Consider the following 26,450-nt stretch of genomic DNA (forward strand, 5'->3'; position numbering starts at 1 on the left):
AGATCTGGAAGTTAAAGTTTTTTTTATTTTTTTTTTTATTATACAATACCAAAATCAGAAAAAAAACAAGAAACTAAAAAACAAAAGACTCTCCTGACTGTCCAAATTACTTTTAATTTCCAACATCATCACCATCAGCATCATCAAACTCAAGCCTTCACCGCTTCTGTGGTGTCTGACCATCTTCTACCCTCTGCCATTTTTGTTTCGATAGAAACTGTTCTCTATGGGCTTTCCTAATGTAACAGAAAGTAAAATTAAAATCATTATTAAAAGGTATAAGATTGATTGCCTTTAGCCTCCTTGCAATCCTGTATTGGCAGTGTAGTCAAAATCGATCGTAACAGAAAAAGGTTTTCCATCCATTATAATAGAGATGAGAAGAAGGAAAAGTTTCCAATAGCTTTCTTCTCAGCATTTATACTAAATACTTATTTTCCTGCGTGCATCTTGTTGGGGTCCTACATAGCCTCCCCCTTAAACGAAAAGTTTCGATAACTTTTGAAAGAATTTTCGCCATAAAATTTAGCAAGTGTGCATCAAATATAAATTGACATCTTGTGACAAACTTTCAGGATCAATGATAGGCATAATTTTTATGCCTAAAATAGACCTCCTTCTAACTTTCTCTCACTTCAATATTTTGTCTGTCAGCTCCCACTGACAAAAGGTTTCGGGGCGTTGGGTAATTGTTTGCCAACTGTCACGTGTCCGGACAAAATTACCCATTTTTTGCCCACATGACCCTATATTTGGACATCTCCGGATATGAAAATGGTATTGAGTTGAAATTTTTAGCATGATAAGATAAAGTAATGATAAAGTAGGACTCCTATCAAAATTTCAGGTCATTCTGACCACCTGTTATCTAGAAAGTGAGTATTATATGTAAAACACGGACCGGTTTGACACTTGACCGAACAAACTAGAAATTTTGCAAATCATATAATATCATCAATGCCTATCACTGGTCAAAAACGAGTCTGAGAGAGTTAGTTGGGCGGGGTTTCCCCAAAAACTTTCAAAGGAGGAGGGGGGGGGGCAAAATGTTTTGAAATTGAAAGTGTGTTTAACTGATTACAAAAAAATTTGCTTGTAGAAAAAAATTGTTCAGAATTCCATTGAAAAGAAAATGGCATGTAACCGATGCACAAATTCTATTTAAGCGTCTAATGATCTATTAAATAATGTGGCTTTTGGTTGTTTGAAAGTAAGCAGGACATAGAAACATGAGGTACAGGAGAATTTTAGAGAAAACTTCCAAATATGGAAAAAGTAAAACATAAATAAATAAATAAAACATTATACCCATTTTCGTCCTCCATATTGTTGAAGACTGTGGCGTATTCTTTAGACGACATGCCGATTTTAACAAGATTGTTTTTCAGCTCTTGTGGCATGTTCTCTGGGGAAGATTTTTCCAGAAAGATTGCCTGTAATAGTAACATTTACATTTGTTAAAGCAGAAATTTGGGAACTAGTGGGGTCGTTAATCATAATTTACGGGAAAACAATATGATCTAGCTGAAACTTTCTCCAGACCTTCTCTATAGGATGGTTATACCTCAGAAAAATTCCCCTAAAATCCCAAGGACCTTTTCAGTCAATCCAATTAAAGAATTGTATAACTTCATGCCAACTTTTTCTTGGCTGTGTCATTAAAAAAACTGATTCCATATCTTAAGGGAAGAAGTTTTCGTGGAATTTAATTTCACGGTTTTGAGTGTCAACCGCGAAATTAAATTCCGTGAAACACATAAAATTAGTTAACAATTTCTCACGAGAAAGTTTAAGCACAAAAATAACGATAATTATATGGAAAAAGTTCATGCTGTTTTAAAAAAACGTAAAAAACCTTCCTTGTGCTCGTTGGTTGAGCGATAGTTTATGTAAAACATATGTTATAGAGTGAAGTAATTTAAGCAAAAAATTTGCTTATGCTATACGTTGAAATATTCGTTAAAAAGTTAGGAGCTCTATTTCACTGAAATATAAACTGTAGTCTCCATTGTGTTCCAAGGTTTTTAGCCTAATTGACGTTACAATTTGACAATTGTAACTTTCGTGGGACTTTTTGTCTCACTTTGACGTAAAATTTTGCTGATGTTTTGGGCCATAATTAATGAACAAGAAAATATCATAAAAATGTATCGATGATAAGGCAGAGATGACCGAGTTTTCAAAATTATCGGGTAATCCCTTTAAAATTTCGTCGATCCAAAATTATTCTTACCAACTTGTTGTTGCCGGTGCCTTTATTACATCTTAATTGCACGATCTTGCAGATTTTCTTTTTTTCCAGATAGGAAAATATTGCCGTCACCAAAGTGCCGACGGTAAACTTTGCGTTTTTCTTCTTCTGCTTAACAACATACGCATTGCCAAATTTTTCGGACACCAGTTTAGTGAACGACACCATGTCTCCGGATATGTTGACGACTCTTCTGACCAAATCGAAGTCGATCCCAGAGTCGTCTTCATCCGGAATAACGACCTTTTCCAGCGTTGTGCCTGTCCCAATGATACCTGGATAAATTAATCAATGCAATCTAAACTTATTTTGTTGATTTGAAAGGGATGCCGAGGATCACAGTGACGGTTATGACGGCGAATCTCGACTCTATAAAATCGAGAACAATAGTTGTCACTGTCTTTGAGAAACTTCAACTCTCCACGAATCAACTACAGGACGCCTGTTTGAAGTATGGCATGAAAATCAATGCTACAAAATGCAAAGCCATAACACCAGCCCTCAGCCAGTTGTAATTGACAATAAAAATGTTGACACTTTTCAAGACTTCATTTTCCTTGGATCAAATGTTCCTAGTACCTCCACGGACGTCAAAAGACGAATTGCACTTGCAAATATTGCCTTTGGAAAACTAAAACAGAAGATCTGATTAAGGAGAGATGTCTCAAATGCTTTTAAAATTCGACTGTACAAAGCTCTCATTCTCCCAATCGCAATATACGGCGCGGAAACCAGGTCTCTAAGAAAGCTTGATGAAAACAAGCTCTCAGTTTTCGAAAACAATTGTATTCGCTCCATTCTACTGGGGATTAGACTCGAAGACCGAATATCACTCAAACGGCTACGTAAGAGAGCAAAACTCAAAATGCCAATTGTCTATATGATAAAAAAAGAGACGCGTGTCTTGGTTTGGGCATGTAGCAAGACTGCCCGAGGAAAGTCTAGCCAAAATATGTTTGAAAAATGAATTCCAAGGCACACAAAGAAGAGGTAGACCTGCAAAAAGATGGCAAGATAAAATCAGGGAAGACACAGGTCTTCCCTTAGCAACGGCAGAACGATACGCACGTGACAGAACCAGATGGCGAGAGAAAGTACACAAGTGGGCGAAGCCTCAACCAGAGGTGTGCTGATAAGTAAGTAAGTAAAGTTTAGTGCAGTTTCACGTATTAACGAAGTAGCTATATTTCAAATTCTGTGCTACAAAGAGTTTAGAAAAAATATCATCAATGCTTTTATAAAATTCGACCAACTCAGGAGTACCATTTCAATACATTGGAAAGTTGACTCAAAAGATAGAAAGTAGATGTCTTTTACTTTCGGCCAAAGATATATAACCTTTCTTCTAAAGTTATGGTGGTTTGCGAAAAGTGTGAATATTTTGATAAAATCACTGCGAGCTTGTTTTTGAGGGCAATACCGTAAATATTGACCTCTATCAAATATTGCCCTCGCAAGCTCGGACAATACTTGTTGACAAATTTGTTATAGTTCCAAAACGCTTTCGAATGTTTTGATGATCACCTATTTTCAGGAGATATGACTTTTCTTCCCAGAAATTGTTAAATGTCAAATAAATTTATGGCGATTCGAATGTTTTTTCTTTTTCTACGGGTGGTTCATTTGTCTGTCGGAAGGAAAAGAAAAAAGTAGAAAAACAAGCGAAACTGTCTTTTTTTCTTACTTTGTTTTATAATACCTTATTATTTATTTACTGGATTTATGGCTTGACCTAGCATCAGTTGTAATGCTACGATACTACGAACTATTGTTTTGGCTAGAGAAACTTTGATGTTAATTGTTGATTCTCAATATCCTAGCTTAAAATAATTTTTGAAAGTAGAAAATTTATTTCGAGATTCTTCAGGATTTCATGAAATATGAAATCAGTTTTCTATGGCCAGGCACGGTCACGGAAAAGTTGGTATGAAGGTTTTGTCACTCAGATGACAAATAAACAGTACATACTTACATAATTGATTGAGAGATATTCTGATGATCTGAATTGCAATTTTCATGCTCGTATCATCAATCAACATATCTAGAAGAAACAAATTTATATTTTCTCCTTGTACTTTCAAAACAACGTTTCTTTTTCCTTACCTAAAAGGGATATAGATAGAAAATACATACATGGAAATTTGGGATAGCAAAATCTCATCTTTTCAACTACGCACTAGAACAACTTTTTGGCGTATTTTTTTCAAGTAGGGCTTTTATCGTCTATGATACACATGTGTTTTACCCATACCTGTTCCTGCTTCTCTTTCTCTTTCTTCGTCTTCGTTAGATTCTGATCCTGAAGAAAAAAATCATGGTATCTTACTTTTGTGTAAAAAACACACCCCTGCCTCAGTGCCCTGAGCCTGAGTCTGAAAAAAAATGAAAATCGGTCGGGAGAAGATTTTGAAGAAAAATATCCAGTTGTAGAAATGTGAGCCTCTTTTTTCATCGGTGTGAATTTAGGATTATGTTCTAAGGGATTACCCATGGCGTTCTAAATCTACAGACCTAGTAAACGTATGCATTTTTATGACACAAGTTCATATACAGTACAATTTTTGGACCTACCACGGAGGTCCTATAAATTAACTGATGTTCGTTCGTTCGTTCGTTCGTTAGTTAGTTTGTCTGTTGCCAGCTTTTCTAGAGATTCGCTCATTATTTTTTTCTGATTTTTGGCACAATGATGCAAAACGGCAATGCCCAAAATGTGACGGAGCCGGATTTTTGAGAAAATATTTTTTGGGGCAAATTTGGGCCAAAAACTACCTAAAAATAGGGTTTTTTGGACTTTGTGCAAAATTCTGTCATTACTTTTTACTGATTTTTTGTACAAAGATGGAGGGCAAGGTTCTGTAAAGAATGGCTGAAGTGGTTTTTCCCGGAAAATTCTTATTCGCCTTAAAAAACGGATTTTCATATTTTGGGGAAATTCCCTTTAACCATTTACAAGGAAATTAAGCTTTCTAGAGATTGGCTCATTATTTTTTTCTGATTTTTAGCACAAAGATGTATTAGCAATGCCCAATGTATGACAGTATCCGATTTTAGATAAAAAAAATTTTCCGGTCGAAAATGCTTGGAATATGCCGGAAATCGCCGTTTTTTTTAATTCTAGAGGGATTTTTATCTTATACCGTGTGCGCCACAAAAAAGTTTCTCTCTTTCAAACTTATTTTCTTGAAATCCAAAATTTTTAAAAGAACCATTCCTATTTCATTGGAAAGAAGAAAGATAAACTTAAAATTTGATGGGTCATTTATTAAATTCGATTCATTAGATCAAAAGTTATGCTCAATTGAATAAAAAAATTACTTTCGGAAAGTGCTCAAAAACGTTAAAAACCGACCTATCAAATTAAACAGAAGCATAATTACATGATACATCAGTATTTTCGTTTCAGTCATTAAAAATGATAATTAGCTGTCTAAATGACCTCTTCTTATTTAAAGGAAGGTTGAATTTCAATGAAAGGAAGAAAATTCTTCGAAAAAGGCCAAAAAATCTGGTAAAATTCATAAAAATACATCAAATATGGGTTTCGAGGTAGATCCAGCCTTACATAGACTTTATCCAGGCTAGAACCAAAAATCTGAGAAAAATTTCGGTAAATTTAAATTAAATTGATTTTGATGAAGATTTTAAACCCTTTTGACCCTTCAGTTTCAAAATTTATGTGTTTAGTTACTGAAAAATGCTCTTAATCATGTAAAGGCTATTGCGATTGCCAATTTAAAGTAAAAATTTGATAGGTCGATTTCAAACGTTTTCGATCACATTCTGAAATTAACTTTTTTATTCAATTGAGCATAACTTTTGATTTAATGAATCGAATTTAATAAATGACCCATCAAATTTTAAGTTTATCTTTCTTCTTTTCAATGAAATAGGAATGGTTGTTTTAAAGTTTTTAGATTTCAAGAAAATTAGTTTTAAAGAGAGAAACTTTTTTGTGGCGCACCCGGTAGTTCTTTGTTTTTTCGCATAAAAACATTAATGATAGCAACGCCCAAGATTCGGCATGGTTTCATTTTCAATAAAACTGATTTTTGTGGCCGGAACTTACTAAAGATCACCGGAACAGCCGATTATCGCCGGAAAAACGGTTTTTCTTAAATTTCTCGAGTTTTATTCGATATATTTTCATGAAATTTCGCACACTAATGCAAAATGGACATTTTTAAAAGGTGACGGAGACTGATTTTCGAAAATATGATTTACCGGTCCGAAATGCCGGAAAAACCGTTTGTTTTTTTTCTCGAGATTTCATCATTAGTTTTTTCTGATTTTTTGCACAAAGATGCATATTAGCAATGCCCAAAGTATGACAGAATCCGATTTTTAAGAAAAAAAATTTTCCGGTCGAAAATGCTTGGAATATGCTGGAAATCTTTGTTTTTCATATTTTCTTGGGATTTTTATAAAATATTTTTTCTTTACTTTTACAAGCTGCAATCTGCATTTTCTTACTATTATTCTCATTTTTTCCTATTTTCATCTGATGCTTATCATCAGGTAGGTCCATTCAGCATATTGCTTGTTTTACCTGTTTCTTGCCAAGTGCAAGTGTGTTTTTTGACCGGGGTAGCCTGGGTTCTGTAAAATTTCACCGGGTGGACATTTTTTATTTTAATTTCTCACTGGGGTAGGTCACTCAGCTTCAAATGTCTGGGGTGAGTCATTTCTTCACTGGTGCTTAAATTTAGGCTATTTTAGAGCAAATTTTTCACCGGGGTGGATCTGACCGGGTCACTGATTCAGGGGTGTAAAAACAGTGTGTAATCCTCTCTTTTTTAAATAAGCACTTGTAAATCATTCTAGTTTTGAACTAGCCAAGAAACCTGGTTATGACAAACAGTTTGTAAAACTGTTATCTTATCTTCTGATAGTTTTTACTTTAACAAAAAAAAAAAAAAGTATTTCTCTCAACTTTCCCCAACCGTTGAAAGACTTTTCATCACACAGTCCAATACAATGCTAACATAAGTTACAGTAGTACATGAATTAGACGAGTTGAGCTTATCACCAAAGAATTAAAACCATTAGCCGTTTAGCAACCATGGTTCCCAATTCGGAAAAGTGAAATCGCGAAATCGGAAGCGAGGGATGTACTTCCGAAGTGGAACTTAATTTCCTCTTCAAAGGGGGTCCAATCTATTTTTCCTCACACTGGGAAATTACTCATACGGTCCTTTATCAGTTAACATGAGCTTCCTTTAGTCGAAAGACGCAACTCTAGCAACAACTCGGACTTTTTTTATATAAAAATTACCGTAGTCCGAAGTCTAATATGAACTAAGATAAATATGCCATTAAGTTCGGTCATTTAGTTCAGTTGAAATCGGACGCGAAAAAAAATTCCTCAAAAATCGGGTTCCATCATATGTTAGGGTATCCAGATGACCATCTTTGTGCAAAATATCAAAAGAAACTAACGAACCAATTTCGAGAAAACCCCCAAAATTGCAAAATCTGTTTTTCAGGTCGTTTTTCCCCAAAATCGACCGCGAAATTTTTTTCTCAAAAATCGAGTTCAGTCACACTCGGGGGTTTATACCCTGCCTGAGTATCAGAGGACAAGTTTTCTGTGAAAATATTGACCTCTGACGACGAATGCTATGATATTTCATCGTGCATGCCTGAACCATTTGCAAAATCTAATTGCCATTATCTCAAAGAACTACTTAAAACCAATGGGATGGAGAGAATACATTGCCTTACTTGAAACAGTCCTATTCAGCAAATATAAACCTTGTGCTTAGAACTAAAATAATTAAACCATTAGAAAGCTCTTGATTTTCCAAAAACTATGATAAAAAAATGACATTTTGAACAAAACTAAAAACTTGGCATTATTTTTCTTAAATCTTACATTTTCGACGGTGAAAAAAATTGCCTATCTCTGCCCAATATAGAACCTCAAGGTAGGTCCAAAAGTTGGATGTGTTATAAATCATAATTATCGCGATTAACAACAAGCCAACAAGCCTGTGCAGATTACTATTTATTTACTACATACCTTCTTCCGCGTCGTCTTTCTCAGGTGTTGTAGCCCTTTCCTCCAGTGCCGCATCTAGAAAATAAGCGAGTCAATTTAGTTGTCAAAATGTGGACCCATACATTGAAGAAGGAAAGCAGTCACAGGAAGTAGAATCACCTACACAATTTAACTGTCCTATTTTGCTACAAGGGTTTGAATTTAAACATGAGGATGATGATGAAGGTTACGTAATTGTTTATTTAACGTTGACCAATGGGATGGAGAGAATACATTGCCTTACTTGAAACAGTCCTATTTAGCAAATATAAACCTTGTGCTTAGAACTAAAATAATTAAACCATTAGAAAGCTCTTGATTTTCCAAAAACTATGATGAAAAAATGACATTTTGAACAAAACTAAAAACTTGGCATTATTTTTCTTAAATCTTACATTTTCGACGGTGAAAAAAATTGCCTATCTCTGCCCAATATAGAACCTCAAGGTAGGTCCAAAAGTTGGATGTGTTATAAATCATAATTATCGCGATTAACAACAAGCCAACAAGCCTGTGCAGATTACTATTTATTTACTACATACCTTCTTCCGCGTCGTCTTTCTCAGGTGTTGTAGCCCTTTCCTCCAGTGCCGCATCTAGAAATAAGCGAGTCAATTTAGTTGTCAAAATGTGGACCCATACATTGAAGAAGGAAAGCAGTCACAGGAAGTAGAATCACCTACACAATTTAACTGTCCTATTTTGCTACAAGGGTTTGAATTTAAACATGAGGATGATGATGAAGGTTACGTAATTGTTTATTTAACGTTGACAAAAAAGGTAGCTACAAAGGCTAATACTGTAAACGTCAACCTTACTTTACAAATTAGTTATTTATATACAATATTTTATGTCTCAGTAGGACTAGAGATCTTTTTGAGAAAGAGTACAGTCCTAGGACTCTCTCTCACTCGCCATTTATAGTCTTTATGTGTTTATTCTTCGTTAAGGGTTCTTGCTTCCTCGCTGAGTTTCTTAAATCTTTTTTCTTTCGTTGTTGGTGTAATCAGAGATTTGGGAAAGAAAGATAGGAATTGAATTCATAGACACGTTTTTATGATATATATTCCTTTCTTTTCCTTTCAATTCGGAAACTCTCAGAAGGGGAGGTGCTGTTCAACTATATGTACGTGAAACGACTATAAAAAGATCATTAAAAGACATTTTTATTTCAATTTTGATTATTTGAAACACAACGATGACGATGAAGTAGTATTCATATGGGAATGCTCAATTTAACAAAGGAAGTCTTTTCAGATTGGAATGAAAGTTTTTTATTTGAATGAAACTCTGCACTCTGTCGCAAGGACTAACAAGCGATACTTTTATGGACCTACCTGGTTATCAAACTAATCAGTGAACATTGAAACAATGAAACACATAAGACATAACTGGTCAAAATACAAAAAAATAAAGAAAATGAAAGCATATCTATTGAGAGAAACTATCAACACTATTGAAAAAGATTTTTGAAAAAGAAATAAAAAAGCTATTAAGCGCTTTTCTTTATAAAAACCACTATCAGAAAAATGCACAGCTTAATAAATAAGGTTAGAAAAATAATAATAAAAAAACAATTTGGCTAATAACATTGATATATGCTCATAAATAGTGATTCTTATAGATAAAGACTCGTTTTTCAGCCAAAAAAATAATAAGTGTTTACAGAAAACTCAAATCATTACCCTCCACCGTGACATTTTCATCGCAAAAAAACTAATAAAAATAATAATAACAATAATAATAATAACAATAACAAGCCAACAAGCCTGTGCAGATTACTATTTATTTACTACATACCTTCTTCCGCGTCGTCTTTCTCAGGTGTTGTATCGCTTTCCTTCATTGTCGCATCTAGAACACAAGCGAGTCATTTTGATTTCCACTATTGATAGCAGCCACATAAAAGATTTAGCCAGTATAATCATTTGAGCATATTGAAAACAAAACCAGCAATGTATATTAAAGAACATCACGGGTGCAGAGGGGAACATGGGTCAATTCGCATAGTGCAAACCGTATTTGAAGTCGTTTTTTTAAGGTGGAGTCCTGAATGGAAGCCCATTTTCACTTTTTTTTAAAAGGACCTCGCATCATTCAATACATATTCGTATTCCTGAAAGAGGGAATTTCCCATCCTAACCACAATAGTTTAGCTAGCTATGGTGTATATGCAGTTGGCTAGCTTCAAGGCGAAAGTCCTTGGGAGAAAACTTTTTTAAGGAAAAAAGATTGAAACAAACATTTGAGTGTAAATTTAAAAACTCACCTTTGTCATCCAATTTATTGACAAACCATAACAAATTTTGGACAACAGCTGACAATCTCAGCACCAACGCCTTCGCTTTCCCGTAATTTCCTGAGATATCAAAATGGGAAAATGAAGAAGAGAACACTAACAGGGACGTGGTGATCGAAAATGGGCATTGTCGGCACTTTGATTAGCCTGTACCAAACCCTACTTCTTTATGTAGCTGACGATATTAGGCATAGTAGGGTTTGTTACGTTTAGAAAGATTTTGTGTGCAAGCGTGTTTTCAAAAAGTCTATACGTGGAGTGTATTCTTCTTATTGCCATCTGGAAAAGAAAGCCAACTCTAATAACCACAGGAAAAAAAATTAAAATGGTCGTGAATCTCAAAACTTTCCCTACCTTGTGATTTCTTCAATTGTCTACATGGATAAAAATAACATTGTAATATGTCAGGGTTGAGAAAGTAGATTTCACCAGAGATTTGGGAAAGGAAGATAGGAATTGAATTCATAGACACGTTTTTATGATATATATTCCTTTCTTTTCCTTTCAATTCGGAACTCTGAGAAGGGGAGGTGCTGTTCAACTATATGTACGTGAAACGACTATAAAAAGATCATTAAAAGACATTTTTATTTCAATTTTGATTATTTGAAACACAACGATGAAGTAGTATTCATATGGGAATACTTTATTCAACAAAGGAAGTCTTTTCAGATTTGAATGAAAGTTTTTGTATGTGAATGAAACTCTGCACTCTGTCGCAAGGACTAAAAACTAAATTTATGAATATCTTAGCAGCAAGAATTTTTGGAAGTCAAATGTAAATTTGTCCAGGTAGAAAATATTACCAGGATTCTGTTGATAGAGTCAGTTTTTCTTGGCACGGGCTCAAAAGATTTGGCAAAGAGGTTTTATAATTCCTTACTCTGATTGGCAGAAAAGGTTGTTATGTAGTTATACTTCAATGATTTCAAAAGAAACAAAAGACTATAACAGCACATATTCTATACATGAATACGCCGATACCTATCTTCCTTTCCCAAATCTCTGATTTCACAGGCATGTGAATTTCGAAACTTTCCTAACCTTGTGATTTTTTTGATTTCCAATGTAGATAAAATAATGTCAGTGGTATATTGGGGGTATATTTTAGGGTCCGGAATTTAGATTTAAGAGGCTCGGAAAGTTTCCGAATACCCAGCCTTGTGATTTCTTCAAATCACCATGAGAGAGATAAGAATAACAGAAATATTACATGGTTGAGATTTTAAATTTAACAGGCTTGTCAGTTCCCCTATTCAATTCGCAATGATACGGATAAAAATAACAGAAATATTACATGGTTGAGAATTAGATTTAACAGGCTTGTCAAGTTCCTAGCTGGTAAATTTGCGATTTTACTTTTTGGATGGATTGCTCCAAATTTGGGTTTATTTGAAGAACCACAAGTGATTATTCAATCAAAAGTGACATTCACCGGAGACATTTTTCAAAATTTTCGCGGGGATTAATTTTCGTGGATAGGGCCAAAATCCGCGAAATCCGCGAAATTTAATCCCCCCGAAATCTTATCCCATTAAAGTAGAACGATTCCTATTTCCCTTTCCTAAATTTCAGGTTTAATCTTACCAGTTAGAAATTGAATATCTTCATATTTCATCATCACCTCCCTAACTTCATTATGGAAGGCGCCAAAAGTTTTGTTTGCTTCGGTTGTCAGTCTGTACTCCTTAACTTTGGGTTCGACAACCAGCACCTTTTCTTCAATGAGACTGTATTCTGTATCGTTGTCGGCGACAGAGTACAGTTGTGCCAAATGGTTAACTAAAAATATCAAGTATTTCTAGTTTAATTTGGTTTTCAAAGTTTAGAGTTTCGGGTGGTATTATGGTTATGACGGAAAAAAATTCGGGATTAATTTCCCGAGAAAAACTAAAAAATGTGAACGAGGAGAGTCTACCCCGAATTTAACAGGAAAAGTAAGTGCATGAGGGCAAGAAAAAAATACGATGTTTCAAATATAGTTTTTCCTGTTTTTTTAGTATCTTTGAAGTTTTGAGGGCTTATAGTTATTTCTTCGACACTAAGAATATTGGCAAAAAATAAGAAAATTCATGTTGTTACTCTTGTAACAGTTAATTAATTTATTTTAACCTCTTAAGTTGACAATGCCCGTAAATAAATTGTAAAAATCCTTCGCCCACTGCCAATTATTATGGAACAGAGAATTCTCCCTTTTATTTGACCTTAACGAAGTTCTTGTTCATCAATTTTTCTTGCAATATCTCCAAGTATAGATTCGAAAAGGATTGAAGTAATAGAAAACACATGTTAACTATATTTTTAGTTAGATAAAAAAACAAACCCAAGTTCAATTCGAAATTGTCGATTAGAGCATTCACTTCCTCGTTCTTCATACAAGAATAGCTCCTCATAGGTTGGAAATTTGGCATTGTCAAAGTGCCAAATGAATCTAAAAATTAAAAAAAACGTCTGAGGGAAGTTGAGGTTTTTTCAAAAGGGGCGCCAAAAAGGGAGAGTCATAAAGCGCCTACACATTTTTTTTATAAGCAACTCTATTTTTCACTTCAGGGCTAAGGTTACAGAGCATTTCAAGCTAATTTCTGGAAAATTTGTCTAGGCCCCCCTCACATTATACCTTTATAATGCATTTCAGGTGAGTGGAACCATTTCCATTTGTTAGAATTATATATTTTTTCTTCAATAACAATAGATAGCCAAAATATTTTCAGGCCGCATCCCTTAGCAACCAGGTTGCTTATAAAAAAATGTGTACTTAGGGTGGGGTGAATGAAATTTTTAAAATGCAAAAAGAACTTCACCCCCTCCCGACAAAGGCGAAACTATATTATTTGACAGAACCTTTTGATTTTGCTGAATTTCTAGTATGTATTACAAAACTTTTATCAACAATCTCTGCTTGGTTTAGCTAACCTGATATTCAGATGGTGAATTTTTTATCGGTGCGCTAAAGCTCTAAAGGACAGGATGAAAATAACTATCTGACGAATTTCGCAGTATCTAGTACTAGTGATATAACTTTTTGAATTGCGCCATTCTGCTCAAAATTATATTTTTTCTCCTTTCGGCGCTCCATTTGAAATTTTTCCAAAATAGCGCGGTCTCCGCAAAAAAACACAAGTCAAATTCAGATGGTAAATTTTCATCGTGTCTTTAGAGCTTTAGCGTACTGATAGAAAATATCACCATCTGAATATCAGGTTAAGTTTAGCTGACATTGTTACCATGATTTGCGCTGACTAAGAAGATTTAATATTTCTTTCTTGTAGTTTTGCTAAAAAAAACTCTGTTTTTAATTTTAAGTACATAAAGGTTTTAAGATTAAAAATCAAGATTTGAGGTCGATTATTCTATACAGGCATATATGTTATTGTACAGGATGTGTATGTTGAAGGCAATAATTCGACACACTAAGTGGTCTGATGCCTTCAATTTGTATATGATGCTATCATACATACCAGTTTACATTTTTTGATCCTGGCCCTGGGTCATTTTGTGCATTAGTTTTTAAAAATACCCCCAAAAAGCCCGTTTTAAGAAATATTTCCCTATCTAAAGCAAAATATTTAATTAGCTAAACAATATACCTATTTTGAAAACCAACAGATATTCCATATTCATCTCTAATGATGCTGTAAGACATAGTTTGGCTGATTTAAACCAAAAAAGTTGAACTGCGACGTTTGCATGTTATAATTGCAATTCCCTGTGACTGAAAAATAAAACGATCATAGGCGGTTGATAAGCAGATATTCAATAGGTAAAAGTCGGTTACGGAGATTTATTAACCCGACGGCGAGGTGATGTTATATTCAACGACGCGAAGGGTTAATCAATCGAATATCCAACGAAAACTATAGGCGATTTTAATAGTCTGTATTGTATTCAACAAAATCATACAGACTATTATTAATGTGCCATAAAGCGGGTGAATGTTTCTGCATTATTTCTGTTTCCGTATTTTTAACAAATAACTAGTAATGATAGCTAAAAAGTGTTTAAAAATGGTTTTCAAATCGAAGCATAAAATAAGCAATAAGCTTCAAATGTCCACTAATTGTTTTAATATTACAACACGTATTGAATACATCAATCCAGGTCCGTTTAATTGAGAAGTTGATTAACTTAAGTTAAAGTTTAAGTTAATTCAAAAAATAATTCGACTAAACCAAACCAAATCGGAACTATGGGTTAACCCTTTTGATTTACGCCAGTACTCCATTGACTTTTTTGTACGATTATATCATATTATCAGGATATTTATCCAAACACAGGAGTACTCGCGTAAGTGTTAATCCGTTGATCAAAAGATTCTTAGTTCTCGACTAGTACCCATAATTATCAGAGTTTTTTTTTAATTTTAAGTTATTCAATTATCTTTGATTTTAGGTTCCATTGAGTTCGATTTGATAGTTTGAATATACATCATAATATCCGCATTTTCAGATAGAACTATTTAGATTTAAAAGAGAAGATAATGAAACTAAATACACTAATAAGATCAAACAGTGAAGTGTAACTTACCAGTCTCGCGGTTTAGTTCACCACCGTCGTATAAGGTGAGAAAGTCACGAAGTTGTCGTCCTTCGGCAATCTTTGTCGATTGAGAAAGAATCCCGTGCGCAGTGAAAAATCCCATAACTTCGTCTTGAAGTGCAAAAATCCTAGAGCCATTCGCAGCCATTAACTCACCCAATTTATCCTAAAGGTAAAGATAAAAAAATTGATTTGTTATCGATGTTAGTTCGATATAAAATGTCTTTTCATCCTAATGCATCAAAATTTTTAAGAATATACACGTTTTAAAACTTCTTCCTATTTGAGCTGAAAGTCCGTTAGTATAAGTAATACAGTATTAATTTACTTATAATATAATAACCAATAATGAAACTTCTTCCTGGACAGCCTATGGTAACTATACTCATAGCATGCAGAGGGGTCCTTAGCCCACCCCTCAGATTTTAGCCCCCCCCCTCAACCATAAATACATCAGCCCCCCCCCTTAACAATTTTTGACCTGGAATTGACTCTGTTCAGACATAAAAATCATCATGGTGAGACAGATCTGTGGCAAATGGCAAAATTGTGTATGAAAACAGTTGGGTTACATCACCATCACATAAAATGTATCAGCATTTACAACCTGTCTGTGATAAGAAATTGACTATAACAATTTTTCTGTTCAAATGTATGAGCCCCCCTCAGTGTCTAAAATACAGCCCCCAACCCTTACTCGAGCTCCAGCCCCCCCCTAAACTGAAGGGGGTTCATGCTATGATACTACTTGCTATCTTTAGTTAAAAGGCTTAACCATACTAGCCCTAAGCTTTTTTGGTTTGGCATGGTCGTGCTTGTAAACTACTTACTACCCACGCTCGACCCCATGGTGAACCTTATAATCCTGGGTTTGAGCCTGTACGGGTAGTCTCTCTAGGCTTCTGCAATGCGGACTTAACATATTGATATTGTCCAAGTCTTAATAAACTTCATCACACTTTTTTTTAAGGTTTGAAAATATTTATTTGTGTCAGAAAATGGACTTAAAAGCTAAAGATAAGGTCAAAATACGACACAAAAGTGGAAATTTCGAGAAATTTGACTGTTCTGGACTGAATGACTGTTTTTATATGGAAAATTGGGATGAAAAACTGACAAAAGTTTTTTTTAAGATTTTGAGAACCTTAATTTACGAAACACGAATATCAAGTTTGACACTTTGATTTTAATTTTTTCTCCAAAATAATAAAAAAATAGTGACCTTTATATATTTTTTCAAATGTTATCACTTAAGAATATTTTAGGATTCAGCAAATTTTTGGAAAAATTAAAAGAAGTGCTTTTTACTACTTTTCCAACGATACCAAATTTGTTATAATTGAGGCACTAGAAATGATAATTAAAACAAAAAAGAGTGTACACTTATCGTATAAACTTTTACTGGAGAATAATTGTATTATATTGCTATCTACTAGAAAAACTTAATGTGACATTTTTCTAGTGGGGATACCGATAGAGATAAAAATTCTAAATTGAGTGTATTTTCCAACGGGACGATTTTTAGTCCTATTTTTTATTTGCTAGAAATCCCAACGGGACTGTGATACAGGGGTGTAAAATAAGATTAAGTGATTAAGCATACCTGTTCCCTGACTTATCATTATCCAGAGCACAACCTCCTCTCTCCATCCCCTCTTAACGTTAACGACTGAATGGCCCATGCAGGAGGAGAAAAGTGAAATCAATGCAAGCACCACTACTGTTTTTTCTTGATTCAACGTTGTAGACAATACATCACATACCTGTAAATAAAAATATATGGATTCCATCAACTAAACCAATTTATTTTGTCTCAATCCACCCCTGAAGAATCAATATCGTACTAGGGGGTACTAGGTTTCAGGGATGTTGGGTATGTGTGGCCCTGACCTCCGAAACCCGACCTTAGAGAGACTGGTTTTTGACAAATCTTTCAAGAACGTGTGAAAAAAGCGACCGTGCTGAGAGAGACATTTTTCCAAATTTTTGCCTTTTAATTGAAATTGAAAATTTTTGCTCAAAATATTCAAAATCCTGAACTTTTGAGAAACAAAAATTTAACTTTCGTGTTTTTGTAACCCTTTGAGAGACTTTACAAATCTGAAAAAGGGACCCTCATCACTCGCACATACCCGGTACTACACCCTCCTCCTTCCGGCATCCTATAAGGTCCCACAGTCAGATGGGTCCTACCACAGTCTTTAAGATTTACCGTGATTCCCAAAACTGGCAATTTCGATAGTTCTGATATGCGACCATAAAAGTTGTTAGGCATGGATATTTGTTTCAAGCTAAGAAGTTTCAAATGAATGTATTTCCCATCATAAACTAATATACCTTGAGGGAAGAAATTTTTGCGGAAGTAATTTCGCGGTTTTGAGTGTCAACCGCGAAATTAAATTCTGCGAAACACATAAAATCTTGAATGTTCACTGATTGATCACTAACTCTTGATCTAAATATTATTTCTTGTCGATGACAAGATATTACAAAGTAATTAAGGAATGGAGAAGAATGTGAGCATAATTATTTTATTTATAAGCATCGCTTTATAAGAAACAAATTAATCTTTTTTTTGGATATTTCGATAAAATTATTTTTAAAAAGGCAATCGATCGGTTAATATACCATATACTGAGTCAGCAGCGCGTTAGCAGTTAAAAGCAAGAACGTTGAAAAAACACATACTTTTTATTCCAATGTTTGTTATTTGCAATAAGCATTGCAAGTTTTCTGGACTTCACTTTTGTGATAACAAAAAGAACACTTTTATTGTTAGCTATAAACAATAAACTGATGTAACGCGCGTTATTGTCAATTTTTTTAATCGGTAGTCGGACTGATATTAGATAACCTGATATTCAGATGGTGATATTTTTTATCGGTACGCTAAAACTCTAAAGACACGATGAAAATATACCATCTGACAAATTTGACTTGTGTTCTTTGCAGGGACCGCACTATTTTGGAGTCCGGGCACGAACTAAAAACAATCACGAAATTTCAAATGGAGCGCCGAAAGGAGAAAAAATACAATTTTGAGCAGAATGGCGCAATTCAAAAAGTTGTATCACTAGCTACTGTGTAATTCCTCAGATGGTTATTTGCATCGTGTCTTTAGAGCTTTAGCATACCTATAGAAAATTCACCATCTGAATATCAGGTAAATATTAGATGGCTAGAAACCTCGATCGATTGCCTTTAATATTTGTAAGCGTACTATAAAACCGAATGCGAAAAAAACAACCAACACGGTATTACGCACCGGAATTGGCTAACAAGAGCAGAAATATTTTGTTGTCATATGGCAACGCCGCCTATTTTTTTCCGTATACGGTCGGAAAAATCTTTCATGGTCAGAAAAATCTTTTAATGGTCGGAAAAATCCTAGCGCAACTGGCCGGCGTTGCACCCATGCCCATGTATGCACTAGTGCAGGTGTGTGGGTACTATTGAGTTATAGACAGTTAGCCTTACTCGTTACGGTTAGAATACCTATATATAGATATTTGTCGTTCTTTAAATTGTTTGAAATTGCGTAGTTTGACAGCAGTTCGGTAGCCTAGTGGTTAGCGAGGCAGATTCAGAATCATTGACAAAAGTACTTTAGTGGTCTCGAAATTCTACGGTTTTGAAAATATTTCTAAGTTTTGGACTTTCCCGACCATCAAGGATCTTTTCGACCGTCTACGGAAAAAAATACGCGGCAACGCCACCCTGTAAAGGGTTAAAGCTGGGACTTCATGACACTTTTGTTCCCTTGAGACAAAAACTGAAAAACTCGGATTAAGTGGGACATCTTTTTGTTTTTTTTCCAAGATTGAAGACAAAAAGTAAACTATCCCTGAAAAGGATTAATTAAGTTTTGCAGCTTTTAGGTTGTGGGTACAAGTTCAATTAAAGTATTCTAACTTAAATGGTAGCTTTACATACACCAATGCTTTTTTCCTCATTTTTCGACAATGTCACTTTTTTGGCATTTTTCACTTTCTATGCAAAAAAAAGTGGGGGAAAGTTAATTATTAAATTTTTCTTTACTATTTTATCAATATATACTTACTCATGAAGCCATATACCAAAAATTAGCATCCAAAAACAATTCTACTGGTCACAAGGGCTTTTCAAACATTGTTCACTTTTCTCCAAAATCAGTGTTTTTCCGTCTGCCATTTTGAATCAGTGTTTTTATTTGAAAAGTGCTTGTCTCACACCGTGATCAGAACATTACATCATTATATATCAACGGAAAGCTTAGACTCTCTACTTTCTTTTTCTTTTTTTTCAACGATCAGAAAGCAAGCCAATTAAAGATATTGCGCGAGAAAGACATGCCTATCAAATTGCGTATATGTACGACATTCGGAACGTCTCAAGGACGTATATGTACGACATTCGGGTCCAAAAGGTTAATTAAAAAAAAAGTTTTCTTATTTTCTCGATGTCGGATATATCCGACACAATAAGCAAAATTTCGATCTTCGTGGTTCCATCTACCATTTTTGAAATGACGGATATATCCGACATTGGCAAATAGGAATGAAAAATACATGTCGGGTATATCCGACAATGTCAAATACATTCGCCAACTGCTTGATCATCGGTGATGGTGATATTTTCTATCGGTACGCTAAAGCTCTAAAGGCGGAAACAGATAGTTTTAAGGAAAAGGTCTCTCCTAGAAAATCGGATCTGTTTCCCCATTTTTCAAAAAAAGCTGTCTCCTGGAAAAGGGAAACAGATATTTTGGGGGAAATGGGCTCGTTGGCTGCTTCTGTAAAGGCACGATGAAAATATACCATCTGACGAATTTGCCTTGTGTTTTGTGCGGGGACCGCGCAATTTGGGAGTTCGGGCACGAACTAAAAACAATCACGAAATTTCAAATGGAGCGCTAAAAGGATAAAAATATAATTTTTTGAGAGTACAAAACAGTTTTGGTGTTTCGCGGCACGCGACAAAAAGTTGACTTAAAATTTTCCGTAGAGACAGGGGCATTTTCCTCAGATGTTAGTTTTGAGCGATCTTTAAGGGCTTCAGCGTGTCGCGTTAAGTTAAGAAAACTCCACAGCTGTTACACGTTTTTTTTTTATAAGAACGTCAAAAATTTTCGAAGCCTTCGGATGTTCTTAGTTTTTTGGATTTGAAGCCTAAAAATGTTCTTAAAATGTTCTTATTTTCAGCATTTTTTGAGCATTTTGATGTAATTTCTTAAGAAATTGCATGTTTTTAAGTCTCCAAAGCCTTAGTATGTTCTTAGAATGTTCTTAAATTTTTGGGCCTCGAAGCCTTATGTTCTTATATAGTTTGTTCTTATATAAAAAAAAACGTGTATCAGGTTAGATATACAGTATCCGACATTTGGCAAAAGGAGTGAAAATTCAAATGTCGAATATATTCGACAATGATTCGACAATGGCAAATAGGAAACATGTTGAAAAAACCCTCGACACGGAAAGGGTTAAGTTCCACTAGAGAAAATCTAAAAGATACAAACAATGACAGAAATAACTTACTCTACTCAACAAACCAGGCACCAAATCCCAATCGAATTTGACCTGCTTGTTCAGATTGTTCTTTAATTTCTTGGTTGTATGGTCGACATCCATTTTACTTTGTACGCTATTAATGTGCTCTGTGGTAAGAAGCTGTCCTATTTTCTCTAAAAACTAAACTGATACTGAGAAAAATGCGAAAGCAAAATGATTGTGTAAAAAATAAAAAAAATATCCGCTGACCAAAGACATCATGTAAAGGTTTTTCAACGTCCTTTCAATGAAATTGTTTGGCAGCTGGGCTGCACCGCTGTACCTATTTCAAAAAGGTGTTAAGTTATCATGTCAAAACAATCTTAAAACGTCCATTCAAGATGATATTGGGATGTCGAAAAGACGTTAAGCACATGGCGATGAAATATATTTTTAGTTTTACGTCAATAAAAGAAAATGCACAAAAGGTCGCTTCTTTAAGATATTATTCTTTTTCGACGCCTTTGAGAACAACAAGAAAAGTACTATGGCTAATTTTTTCATATCAGATTCATAATATAAGTGTATGGTGTTGTGGTGGAGACGTGCTGGTTAATATAGTATTCGATTGGTTTGAAATTGTACTTACAATTTTTCAGTGGAAATATTACAGTGCCGTAGGAAGCATTTTTGTTTTTGGGGGGGGGGGGCTAAATTTCAGTGACACCGCGAGGGGGGCGATTTTGAAAATTGGAGCCTGTAGATGGTCTAAAAATGCATCAAAATAGTTATAGTAGTTGTGATATAAAAAGAAAAAAATATTATTAAATTCGGTTTTTCAAAAAAACACTTTTGAAAAAATTATTGGGGGGGCATTGCCCCCCTTGCCCCCACCGGTTGCTACGGCACTGTATTATCATGGATGGGTTGTTGTACAAAGTTTTAAAAATAATCTGATAATTTTTTGAGGTCTTAGAGAAGAAATGTTCAAAGTTTGATTGACTAAAGTAATTTTTTTTAAAGAAAAGCCCTGGTAGACAAAAGTATTTTTCTACTACTTTGGCCCGATTCGCCAAATAATTTTAATCTTTGCCAAAGTATTTTCTTTCATTTGATAGAATAAAAATAAATTCAAACCACCTTGCTTTAGGTGAAATTTTTATAAACTCTTTTTTTTATATAAGAACCAGTAAATTCGAGTTGAGTATTTTTTTGCACTTTCAGCCTCAAATTGTTCTTATTCTGTTCTTACTTTTTGGTGGGGAAAAAGTTTTTTGAGCAAGAGATTTTCCATCCAAGGTATATAATAAGAGTTTCACTGAATCTTGGCGAATTTTTTTTTATGTATACAGTATGGTGTATCTACACGTTTTTTTTTTATATAAGAACAAAGTATATAAGAACATAAGGCTTCGAGAGGTCAAAGAATTAAAAACATGCTAAGAACATTTGTAGGCTTTAATAGTATAGAAATAAGAACATTTTAATTCAAGGCCAATTTGTGAGAGGACAAAATCATTCAACCAATCAAAATGGAGAAAATATACAGAATAAATAATTAAAAAAAAAGTAATTAAAGGGAGATTGCGTTCCTTAAAGTTATACTTTTAAACATCTAATAACAAATTTCAGCACGTGTCTCTTCGGCATGAAATTTGATTGGTTAATAGTAGTAGAACAAATAAAAGATCTGATTGGTCGATTTCTCTTTGTTTCGAGGAAGGGGTAATTATATTATGATGTAATTGGAAGGAACGAAGGGAATGAATAGATATTTTTAAGAGTATATGGGCATTATGTACTTTCCATATAAAGATTATTTCGATTTTCGGTCATTTTCCTTTTCAAAAAAGCGTTTGAAAGTTATGTTTTTGTTTTTTTCTGGGAAACATTTTTATCTTTGTTTTGATTATTTGCCAATATTTTTTCTCTTTCTGAGTGCTACTTTTTTATGAAGAGATTGTCATGTGGCTCATGGTAGCACATGTAAAAATAAATGAGAAAAGACATTACTTGACTATAGTATGTTGTTTCTGAGGCTCCCCCAGTCTACCTTGAATTCACGCATTCACGCACAATTTTTTCCTAATTCACGTATTCACGGGCAAAAAAATCGCATTTCACGTTCACGCAGAGAAAATTTGTAATTCCACAAAAAAATGTCAGACCTCTCCCTTAAAAGGTTGTATTTCAGGCTGATAGTATTAGCCAAATTCTGGAGCCGCTCGCTGCGCTGCCGTGCGCAGCTTGTAGGGACAAAAACTACTTTCGCTTTCGTTTTTAGGCGGCATTCGCAGATATTTGGTAAGAAAACAGTGAGACTCCCCCTTCTTTTTACCAGCAAAAAATAGGAAAAAGAGATTGGATTTATGTTGGAACTTTTATTGGATTTCAAGAAAAAACCTCTTCCTAACATGAAACGTTTATAATCACTCATAGTTTGGGGAATTTTCAATTATCCCGGCCTCAGTCTTTGGCCTATAGCCTATGAACTTTTGTACTGTATATGCTTTATTTGGGCTATTACTTTTCGTAGAAAAACTTTTTCTGCTCACTTTGGGCCTCAGTTGAGTATGATAGGTAGATTTTGGGTTGGGAAATAGGTAAAAAGTAAAATTATACATAATCATGTTTGAGTGTTTGAGAGTATTTTGACTTGACTTCATGTTATGTTTTTCTTATCTTTACCACACCAAAATTATCCAACAAAATAGAATTTATAAATTATTTTCAAGCATAAAAATATTTGGCTGAAGCAAATTTTTTACAAATTTTATATATTTAATGATAAAGTAAAAACGGATAAAACATCTCGAAATTTTACTATTATAATTTTTATGACAGTACTTTATTCTGTTGGGAAGTTGTAAGCTTTTCCACCAAACAGAATTGAGCACTGATAACTAATATAATCCAAATAAAAAAATAATTTCACACAGTGCTTTAGACATCATAACTTTGCCTGAAAATGCAATGACTACAAAGTGGATTTTTACCGTCAAGGGCTCTAACCTGGGACAGTCTGACAAAACATGGGACAGCAATTTGGCAATCATTTTACCGAACCTTCAAAGTCATTTAAATTAACATAGTCGCAAATCATAGAAAACAAACTTGTTGTCAACAGGATTTAACAGTGAAAATACAGTCCAGAAAGTCAACCATCCCATGATATGACCACTCGTCCCAAGTTAGAGCTGTTGACGGTATGCCGGATATCCAAAACAATAACAATCCATTATATGATATACACAGTCATGTCAATGTCGTAACATGCTTTCAATTTTTTGCGGTACTTCCAAAATTTCAGAATTTTTGGGCACTTTCTTCGGATTTGCTTATCCTTTTCTTTTCCTGGATCCAATCAAAACCTGCACGTAAAACGTACCCCAAAATCAGTCACTTTTATAACATTATAACTTGTCTTTGACGACTGTGGGAAGATTCAACGACAAAATTTTGAGAGTTAAGTTTATACTTCAGCGCAGTCAGTGATGAATCCGATATGACCGATGGTGTCTCAGCCATTTTTGAGATGAATAAAATGAATCATGAAATTTTTGTTATCTTAAGAGATGGGTGAAACCATGTTTGAACTATGAGCCTATATCTTGGATATCTCTCTCATATCAAAACTGTTCAATGCGATCGAAAAAATCTTTCCCAGCTGAATTCCATGATAGGGAATGTTTGTGAAGCTATCATAGTCATTGTTTGCACCAATATAAAGTTACTTCTGCAAGTTAGTAGTCTCCATCAACAGCTTTCGAAAGCAGCAAAATCGACAAAACTTACTTGAGTGAAGTTTGTAAACAAAAAAGCAAGATTCACACATTCATTATGTTCAAAAAGTGTTGTCTGTTATTCCAATGTATGATAGAAGTCTATTCCAACACATTTGATGTTGGTTCCAAGCAGTTTTCTTCTTCTTTCTTCCCAAGAATCACCAAATCTACTCAAAAAGCACTGTTTTGCAGTGCTTCCCCAGCAAAAAATGTAAACAAAATGGCTTCCGCCTCGATTTTTGTCCCGACACGCGCATCAACTGCATGCAGCGCAGCGAGCGGCTCCAGAATTTGGCTAATGGGGATTATTAAATTGACCCTGTATCTGACATGTACGGAAGCCGAGAAGGGACATCCAAACTTTCTTTTTTGTCGACTTTTTTTCTTTTTTTGCCGACATTTTTTCTTTTTTTGCTGAGTTTTTTTCTTTTTTTGCTGACTTTTTTTCTTTTTTTGCCGACTTTTTTTCTTTTTTTGCCGACTTTTTTTTTTTTTGATTTGCCGACTTTTTTTCTTTTTTTGCGGACCTTTTTTCTTTTTTTGCCGACATTTTTTCTTTTTTAGCTGACTTTTTTTCTTTTTTTGCCGACTTTTTTTCTTTTTTTGCGGACTTTTTTTCTTTTTTTGCGGACTTTTTTTTCTTTTTTTCAAAAAACCCCCGGGTTTAAAAATGGCATGGTTTGTTATGTTTTAGTGTGTGCTTCACACGATCATTTTCGTTTTCTTATAAGCATCAATTTTATAAGAAACTAATCAATAGCTTTTGATCTAATGGGATTTGGTCTTCGGTTATTGAGTCTTTCAAAGCAGACAACAGAACTTGCTTCACAAAACCACGTTAATGCACAATCCCACATTTTCTTGTAAGAACCTAATCACCGAAAGTTATTGAATTGTTTCCTATAATGATGATACTTATAAACAGAATTTTGAACGTTTTATGTGCATCCCTTATTAGCTTTGTAAGAACCTATCACCAAAAGCTATTTTCTATTAAATCAAGAGTTATTGAGTTTTTTCATATAAATATGATGCTTATAACAAATAATCATAAATCCCTTTATTTGCTTTGAAAGAGTCTGCTAAATCGCGTGCCACGCGTGCCTACGTGCTATGCGTGCCAGCGTGCCTACGTGCCTGCGTGCCAACGTGCCTTGGCGTGCCAACGTGCCTTGGCATGCCAGCGTGCCAACGTGCTTTGGCGTGCGAACGTGCCGGCGTGCCATCCAAATTTGGCGTGCCATCCGAATTTTGGCGTGCCATCCGAATTTTGGCGTGCCATCCGAATTTTGGCGTGCCATCCGAATTTCGGCGTGCCATCCGAATTTTGGCGTGCCATCCGAATTTCGGCGTGCCATCCGAATTTTGGCGTGCCATCGGAATTTCGGCGTGCTCGTCCGAATATTTACCGAAATTTCGGTAAAGGTTGGTGGAGAAGATGACACAACTTGGACCCCCCCAATATGGACCCCATTGTGGACCCCAAATATGGACCCCCTCAAAATTAGCGGGAAAGCATTTCACTGTTAGGTAGATCCATTCAGCATGAATTAAATAGTCGAGGTGTTTTGTATACACAGTATACAGTAATGTTCCGTTACCGTTCCTTTTGTTTTCTTAGCAAAATAACAAGTTTTTGGTGCAAAATTCCCGTAACAGATAAATTTCCACTAAAACAGATAAAAGTTTTGGTATGTGATTAAATTGTTGAATTTTCTTAACTTTTTTCTTTAAGACATAGAAAATGACAATCCTAAATAGCGAAAAAACGAAATTTGAATTTTGGAAGTTGTATCTGGAAATAGGGAATGCTGTACATGTTAATAACGAGGTGGCAGTTTATTGCCTTGAACGGCTTTTTGGCAAATCGCCAAATAATTCCGAATTGAGAGAATTTAAAGCGGAGGCTAAAAATCTCATAGACGAATGTGAAGACGAAGACCAAACTAAACAAGAAGAAATTGCATTGTTCTACACTCCAAAGAAAAGTAAATGTCGCTTTTGTGACATAGATCTAGTAACATCAACAAAAACTGCGACTACGTTTTTTGACGAAGAGCATGGCATAAGAAAT

The 26,450-nt window shown here is 34.7% G+C and overlaps 1 protein-coding gene across 2 annotated transcripts; it reads right to left on the reverse strand.

Moving 5' to 3' along the window:
• Positions 1-136: 136 nt before the first annotated feature.
• Positions 137-20,764, reverse strand: LOC136814121 (uncharacterized). Of its 2 annotated transcripts, none has more exons than XM_067070629.1 (15): positions 20,640-20,764; positions 16,730-16,889; positions 15,115-15,292; positions 14,178-14,302; positions 12,914-13,021; positions 12,178-12,372; positions 10,561-10,650; positions 10,092-10,145; positions 8,834-8,887; positions 8,274-8,327; positions 4,503-4,550; positions 4,224-4,292; positions 2,234-2,526; positions 1,309-1,433; positions 137-236 (listed from the first exon to the last, which is right to left on the reverse strand). In XM_067070629.1, the coding sequence occupies exons 4-15, from the start codon at positions 14,209-14,211 to the stop codon at positions 158-160; spliced, it is 1,203 nt and encodes a 400-aa protein (XP_066926730.1). In that variant the 5' UTR covers positions 14,212-14,302; positions 15,115-15,292; positions 16,730-16,889; positions 20,640-20,764; the 3' UTR covers positions 137-157. The 2 variants fall into 2 exon arrangements, with proteins under 2 accessions (XP_066926730.1, XP_066926729.1); XM_067070628.1 differs by lacking the exon at positions 20,640-20,764 and adding an exon at positions 19,187-19,517.
• Between the last annotated feature and the right edge of the window lie 5,686 nt (positions 20,765-26,450).

This window comes from Clytia hemisphaerica, unplaced genomic scaffold (assembly GCF_902728285.1).
Source record: "Clytia hemisphaerica strain Z4C2 unplaced genomic scaffold, Clytia hemisphaerica genome assembly, whole genome shotgun sequence".
Taxonomy (NCBI): Eukaryota; Metazoa; Cnidaria; class Hydrozoa; order Leptothecata; family Clytiidae; genus Clytia; species Clytia hemisphaerica.

Excerpts from the sequence above, each read along its gene's own strand:
- LOC136814121 (XM_067070629.1), bottom strand. The coding sequence starts at position 14,211 with ATGAATATGGAATATCTGTTGGTTTTCAAAATAG. Across the intron at positions 8,888-10,091 it reads GAAAGACGACGCGGAAGAAG|ATGCGGCACTGGAGGAAAGG; the intron begins GTATGTAGTAAA and ends GCTTATTTCTAG. Across the intron at positions 8,328-8,833 it reads GAAAGACGACGCGGAAGAAG|ATGCGGCACTGGAGGAAAGG; the intron begins GTATGTAGTAAA and ends CTTATTTTCTAG.